At 44.8% G+C, this 7,797-nt stretch overlaps 1 protein-coding gene across 1 annotated transcript; it reads right to left on the bottom strand.

Moving 5' to 3' along the window:
• Positions 1-2,308: 2,308 nt before the first annotated feature.
• Positions 2,309-7,420, bottom strand: LOC142795943 (uncharacterized; the record flags this gene model as incomplete). Its single annotated transcript, XM_075886163.1, has 3 exons — positions 2,309-2,476; positions 5,776-5,910; positions 7,253-7,420. Coding segments are annotated over 3 exons (471 nt in total), but the record flags the coding sequence as incomplete, so codon positions are not given.
• Positions 7,421-7,797: the final 377 nt, after the last annotated feature.

Genomic DNA, 7,797 nt, shown 5'->3' with positions numbered 1-7,797 from the left:
ACAACAAGCTACGCCAAAGCACCCTCACGCTGTTATTTCCTATAATAGCCTCCAGCTCAGCTCAGTTGATTGTGCGATCAACCTCAAAAGAACTTCATCCCGGGCTCGATTGTCTACGCCATGACGAATTTTCCAGCAACATAAGAGTGTTCTTTCTCATGGCATGATACTACGAACACGTGGTTGTCACTCTTTTTTTCTTAATAATATAAAAAAGGCTAACTTTTCCTGAAGTCTTATTTCCCGGTTCTCGCAATAAATAGTACAAATTTCTCAAAAATATGCGTGATACAAACAAACACAGTGTAGCTCTATGGAGAATACCTGACATCGTTCTTTTATTTCTTTGCCAAGCCTAAGCGAACGGGAAAACTGACCATCGTTGGTGCCGGTGGCGTCACCCCGTGCGATTCCAAAAATTCTCACATGACGACGGTATCTTGAAGTCTCCGATCCCCAAAATTTGTGCTGTCACCATGATATCATGGCGCCATATAACAGAATGTGAACAGATCGTCACTTTGTTAAAGGTGGGGCTGATCGCGGAGGCAGTGTAAGACAAGTGCAGAAAGCTTGCAGGGTAGTGCAAAACTGCGTTTAATGAAGGAGGCGTTCAGAGAATAGAGAAATCAACTAAAAAAAGATAAACGCCTGGCCTGCGCAAAAGCGCCACGCTAGTTTTATGGCATTGCATATTAGAATTCCATTTTAATTTTTATACAACCGATTGATGCGTTTTTGTTGTCTAACATTAGAATGTCTTATGATAATAGCCTGTTAAAAGTGGTGAATCCGCGTAGTGGGTACGGGCCTCTTATAAAAGGTCTATGAAACCACGCACTCATCGATTTCAGGAGTACGTACATTTCAGGGCACATTTGAGGATCGATGATAGGAATCTATAAGCATGAGAAGATAAATTTTGGCTGTTTTATTCTAAACCTCGTCCACGAGTTTAGTAGCTTGAAACTTGGGTTGCCAATAGAAGCCACAATTGTTTAGGTATATAATTCATGAACACACATCGAAAACCATATCGTGATTACCGACGGCAATGCAAGGTTTCATTTGGGCGTTAAAGACAGTATTTTATAACTGGCAATAGAGAGTTTTCTAGTACCTTACGCAAACACTGCGCATGCGTCATAACGCTAACCATCGTTAGCGTTCGCGATGCACCAGCAAAAAAAAAATTAAATAGCATGCGGCCCCCGCAAGGCTCCCAAAGCTCCTTTGCGGTGACTCCACATGAGTCATCGTTTGTGGAGGACAAACTCTATTCGGAAACACTCATTAGGTGCCCATACGAAAACAATATGCCTGCAACACCTGCTAACTTAGCGTACTCTATTTGAAAATACCTATTGACAGAAGATCAGGTGGAAAAAAATAGAAGACAGAGGTTGCTTAAGCGTGGCCTTCTATAACACAACACGCCAGAGCTAACGAGCATCGTGCACATTGTCTTCTAATTTGGCAGCCTGGCTTCGGTTCTCGGCGTATGCACTGGAGGAAGCACTACGAAATGAAGAAAGTACTAGCGTGGAGCTGCCCGCTGTGGCTGGTTTTGGTGTCTGGCACGTCCACTACACCCTTATCAGTAGCAAAGATGGGTAGGCGTAGCTTTTTGTTTCGACATTACACATTTCAGCAGCATTAAAAACGACACCAGCAGTTTCATCAATGACGCGCTGCGAATGACCGCGCAGAACTTCCTCAATGGTGACGTTTTTACGTCAGAACGGCGCGGTGAGAAAGCTTGGTGCGAGAGGTGAGGGGTACTGAACGGTGAAATAAATAAGTCACGGCACACACACGCTTGTCCAGGGGTAAATACGCGAGACTCCTCTAGATCTCGGTGGTTTTCGTTCTGGCGGTACGGCTTGTCACCGCCATAGTGAAGAAAAAAAAGCTTTATTTGGTTTTGAAGGAAGCAATGCAGAAAAATGAGAATGCCGACTGCGCTGCCAAAACAGAATCACCTCAGGTCGAAGTCATTGTTTAGTAGTTCAAAGGACCAATCTCAGAAGACGGTGCTACTTAATGTTGAGTGCGGGCAAAATTACGTCACTGCATGGGCGAAAAAGACTGGTCAGGCGCGTGATAATGACACGGTAATTGTATTTTACTCATGAAAAATCTGCATGACATTTTGTTAAATTTTATTTTACTGTCATGCATCCTGCTCCGCAAACAACCATGCCTCTGCACCATTTATAGGGACTAGGTTTTAAAAGAGGAACAAGAAGAAGCACGAGGGTGAGTTTCGTCCCTCGATGAAACGTAGTGACAGGTGAGGCGTATGCAGCTAGCCTTTCGGCATGCTGGCTCTTCGGTTCAAGTATTGCCGGAATCCTTTCAGTCGCTCGAAAGGTCCGCCCGGCAGGCAGCTCTTTGTGTGGTCCGTCAGATGGACGTTGAACAAGAACCACGTGAACTTGTCTCGTATGTCCGACCTGGACATGATTCGGCTTGCCTGTGGAAAGGATCGTAGAGCACGCGACTGAAGTACACGCACTTGGAGTCCTTGGAAGTTCCTCAACTGGCGCCGTTTATGTCAGCTTACAGGCACATCCTGTCCTACTCACTTTGTTGATGCCAAATGCAATTACTTGAGCTGAAAAGCTCGCAAAACATAGCTGTTGGCCGGAAAGAAGGGCTCGGGCAGTTTTTCCGCTAAAGAACCCGAGGGCAGTTCGATTCGAAAGTGATGCAATAGAAGACATAGTTTTGTATGCATTCACTAGAGAAAAATCGGGCGCTAGTGTCTACGAGAGCTACAGTGCATGGCACTTCATAGAGCATGGGAATGAAGTATAGAACACGGATTTGTCTGATATTCGTAGTTCTAGCTCCGTGTGTTTGTGGGGCTTGGAGCTGTTCTATCACGAAATAAAAATCGGCGAATGTTAAGCCATTGTGCTTTACTACCTTAATCTCTCAGACTTACCATTTCAAATTGGGTCACAAAGTGCAAAAGTGTTCCTTCTTTCCTTCAAAACAAACCCGAAACACGGCAAAAAGCAAAGGCACGTGCAAAGTGAGATTCGCCGCCAGCAAGTACGAAGACGAATCCGTGTTCCACCTATCACTTCCATGATCGCTGAGCAATCGCAGGACTAGCGTCCCCTCTTGTTAATTCTAGGAGACTCTATGATAGGAGATGTCTGCGAAATGAAGAGTAATATTAGTAGCAATAAATGCGGCAGTGTAATGTACTAAAAAGCAAGTGCAGTATCGTCATAGTGTCTGGCATCGTAAAAATGTATGGTCTACCACATACTAATGCGCCCAAGTGTCCGCTCCTGATGACAGCGCTAATGCGATCTCTGTGGCATTAAGAAATTGGTAGTTTAAAGAGTTGCACAGTGTTTCTTTTTAAAGATCGTCGGAGCAGCCGCCTATTCGTCCGTCAATAGTTTGTCTACTCGGTCGGTGACAAGGAGTTTTTTTTTTTTTTTTTAACCTCCTTGATCAGTGTAGGTGTGGGGTCGACCACACTTGAGTCTTTTTTCATGGCGGTTAGGGATGCTTCGTACACTTGTGTCAGAGAACAGACAAAAGTACAAGAGGAGAAAGAAGCCGTTATTATTTCAAAAACAACACATTTGAAGTTTCCTGTGAGACACGCTAAATGTGCTGTTCCAGCTGCTGAAAGAGGAGGCAGAGGCGAAGGGACAAAGTTGCCGCTTTTTTATATTTTTCGCAGGCTTTATACGCACTCGCACTACACGCATCAGCTAAAAATTGTGGAGGCATTTCTATTCTTTGATTTTCTGGCTCTTTCAGCCACTAGTGGCACTCGTCAGCGCTCGTGTGATTTGTGTATTTCTTTGGTTAAGGGAGTATCGCGTGCTGCCGGAACGGATCCCTAAGGCAACGTAAATAAAAGCGTGAAATTTCCTGCTCCAGCTGCCTCAACGATTCCAGCTGCTCACAAGGGAAACGTCTGCTCTTTCAACAAACTCATGCAATATATTTATTTATTATTGAGTTAGGCGACCCTTACATTGAGCAAACTTGGGGTCTGATACACATGTTAAATGTCGTTTTGAATTTGAACAAGATCCATCGAATTTGAACTAGTGTTATTTTTCAGGCACATGTTTTGTAAATATTCTAAAAACCCCAAGTGCTCGAACGAAAGTGCTCAGAAATAATAACATGAGTGCCAGTCAATGAAAACCTCGTAACAGAACGTGTCTGATGCAGCCGACGTTTAAAAAAAAATCTCTTTTATGCTATAACTGATTTCCGTAGCGGATGTGTGTATATGCTTCGTACCCTCTGTTGCAATCTATACAAAACATTAGGAAAGCACAAACGAAAGCGCTTAAAGAATTCAGTTCCAGCCTTGAGGAAGAAAAGTCTACTTGTCGAAATGCCGGCTACAGCACACACACACTCTTTACACTCTGTCGTTAAAAGTGTGAAAATTTTTATGACATGACTATGGAATGATACGCATTATCACCACAAGCACACTTATCGGCTTGAGTCTGGTTGTGCTTTTCGTCTTGTGTTCTGACTAAGGAGTGACCAAGAAACATTACTACATAAACTGCGGCTAAGTGTTCCATTTACGCGACGATACCTATGCAAGATTGCACAGGAGCAAAATGTTAGCTCCAATTTGTGTCCCACGCCAGAGACTATTACTCATATCCTGTGCGTGTGCCCTCAGTACGCGGGCGAAAGACATTCTCTGAAGCACCTCAGAGATCACCTAGACTGCTGATCCATTTCGTAAGAGAAGGTTTTCGGTGCCTGAAAAATGATGGATCACGCCCAATGCAGCCTAATAGGCTTTCTCGCATTTCTAAGCAAGACGGATTTGGATTCCGGTCTTTGGAGCACCTGCTAATGTAGCTAATGTTGAGACTTTTGTGCGTGGCCTACACCGAACATGACAGTGTGTGCAGTGACTTATTGTGTTATATCACCAGTACCACTCATCATGCCATCTTCTTTCTCTTTCTTTCTCTTTCCCTCTAACCAATGTGAGGAGTATCAGGCTAGAAGTCCACTTTCCAGGTCGACCCCTCTTCCTTCTCATTAAACAACTTGTTCTTCTTTTTTATCGCATGCTACCACATTCACTTTCCCGTCATTCTATAAGAACGTCACTCGTTGCTCATAGCACTAATAATGCAGCGCCTGCCTGCGGAACGACCGGGTATGCTCGTCTTGCCTGGTCTCTTCACATTTCCTCTTCGACTACGTTTACCTGTCTCTACCGCATTCTTCCGCCATTCGCCGTCATGGTACAGTGGTTAAGGTACTGGACTGCTGACCCGAAGGTCAGGTGTTTGATTCCGGACGCGGTGGTCACATTTCGATGGAAGCGAAATGGTTGAGACCCGGGTACTGTACAATGTCGGAGCACGTTAAGGAACACCAGACAGATGAAATTTCCGGATTCCTGCAGTACGGCGTCTTTCATAACCCCATCGTGCTTTTGGAACGTGAAACCCGGATAATATTATTGATATTGCAAGGGAGTTTAATAGCGGCGCCAGGTAGTAGGCAGAACCAGGACTAAATTATTACTATTATGATTAAATAACTGTTATTGTTACTGCATTCTACCTTCCCGCAGTGAAGATGTTTAGATGTTTTCCTTTAGTCTGTACTAATAATTGAGCCTCTTCTATGTAATCAAATCACTCTGCCACCCTCTGAAGAACACACCCCCTGGTTCAACGTTTCGACGAGTGTTGCTGCTTTTGCGTGGCAAGCGCCGCTAAAGCTGGTTGCTCCTTACGAATACTTCACCTTCATCTCCATGAGGTCCAGTGTGTCGTGAGACAGGAAAAGCCTTCTGCCGCCGAACATCTGGACAACTTCGGGCGGGATCAGCCCGATGACTGTCCTTTCGAAGGTGAGCTCAGTCGTGTCCGCCTGGCACGCCTGCACACGTGAGGTGACAAAATAAACAAATATGCGTTAAATGGTACTCTCACGAATTTTTTTTTTTGTCAATTTGCCGTTTTATTGTGTCAAATGAAAGGCCGAGACTCCAGAGCCTAGAAAATGTAATGCTAATCGTCATTGAACAAGTAACTGGAGCACATTTTTCAAAGCTAGTTCGAGACGTTTTTCACAGCCCCTGCTCACCGTAGCTCCGTTCGTGACCCTCAAGCGGTCATTTTAGAAGTTTTGGTGCCTGACGTCGTCACAACTATAGCCAGTCTGCTACGTGAAGTCACCGCGGCAGAATTCGTATTGTAGCCCAACTTCAAGCTACATATCGATGTAGGTACGTTCGCGACTGGAAAATTGATTTTAGCATCAAAATATTATAACTTATCAGCATTTGCAGAGCCTCACGCTTGCTCAGAGCCAGCTATGTACGCATGCACTTTGTTTGGCAGTGTAGATACACCTCCGAAAATTGGTGCGAAATGGGTATATGTCCAGCTCCCAAAAATTTCCAGGGTTTTTAAAGCACCCGCCCTATTCACCCACCCATATGCACCTTCGTATGCACCCACTAAGACTAGTTAAAGGTGAAAGACATCTGCAGTAGTCATCCCCCCCCCCCCCCAGCCTTTGAAAGCGTCCTGCCCACGTGAGCCTTTGGCCAAACCAGAGTGCTACGTCAGGACATCATCATGTGTTACCTCATTATGTGGCGTCATAGTAATTGCATGCTGACATAACGTGTTTTGATGGTCTGTGAACTATTGTTCACATGATATAATGATGTTATCAGTCATCACATAACGATGATTCTTTGCATAACGGGCGTTCATGCCCTCGCCACCTATGGACCGTTTCCGCGTGTGAGGAGGCATCTGAGGCTTTCGCCTTTATAAACAGACAACCAGTGAGCACCCGTTTTTTTATCCTTTGACTGTGGTTACATGGATTAGAGACATGCAAGAACATTCCCCGGGATATACGGCACCTGAACCACGCCCTTATACGTCCGTTTGACATCACAATTTTGAAAGTATCATCTGAGGTAGCCTTCAGTTCTCGGCTAAAAAAGAGAAGCGTAGAAAAAGAACAACGTATACTATTCTAATTAGTAGTTTTCAGAGCCGCCATAAACCTAGCAGAAATTGTGGTAATCATAGTAGTAGCACAACAACAACAACAACATCGTCATCGTCATCGTCATCATCTACTACGACTACTACTACAACTACTACTAAGGCTTCTTTGTAACAGTCATCCCATTGTTATTGGTTACCAGGTTAAGACGGTAGTACCTCTAATATAGGACAAACAAAAATGCAGCGCCTACCTGGGAGTAGTCGGTCACTCCGAAGCCATTACATCCCTGGTATAGGGCCGATATGGGCAGGTCATACTCCTGGTGTAGGGTGTAGTACACGACGCCCATTTGGAGGGCGAAGGCTATCAGGACTGAGGGCTTTCCGAATCCTGCCTTGGCGAACCGGTACGCCGCTTCCTGCGAGTTTGGAGGCCACCAATGAGGCGCTGTTCTTAAATACACACTAAAGGTAAAAATGATCTTTCTCATGTTAGTAAATTACGCGTTTCGAAGTTCCCACAACCACCACCGCGCTGTGATATATCGTGATGGTGTATCCTATTCTGTAAAAATTAATACACAACGATAATTACGATACTACCTAATGCAACTTCTGGGTGCTGCTGTTCAAATGTTTTGGTTTCGCAATAAACAGAGGCAACTTTTCGAGAGAGGCGTGTGTGTATGTAATGTTGCATACCATACCGTGCGTAGGGTGAGAGGCGGGGACTCTTTCACGCTGCCCATTTCATACAAACCAGTGCAGACGGAGTATAGTGCGACTGCCTCGCTAA

This window comes from Rhipicephalus microplus, unplaced genomic scaffold, assembly GCF_043290135.1.
Source record: "Rhipicephalus microplus isolate Deutch F79 unplaced genomic scaffold, USDA_Rmic scaffold_963, whole genome shotgun sequence".
Classification (NCBI taxonomy): domain Eukaryota; kingdom Metazoa; phylum Arthropoda; class Arachnida; order Ixodida; family Ixodidae; genus Rhipicephalus; species Rhipicephalus microplus.
The sequence above is the reverse complement of the archived record's forward strand: the minus strand, read 5'-3'. Positions and strand labels throughout refer to the sequence as shown.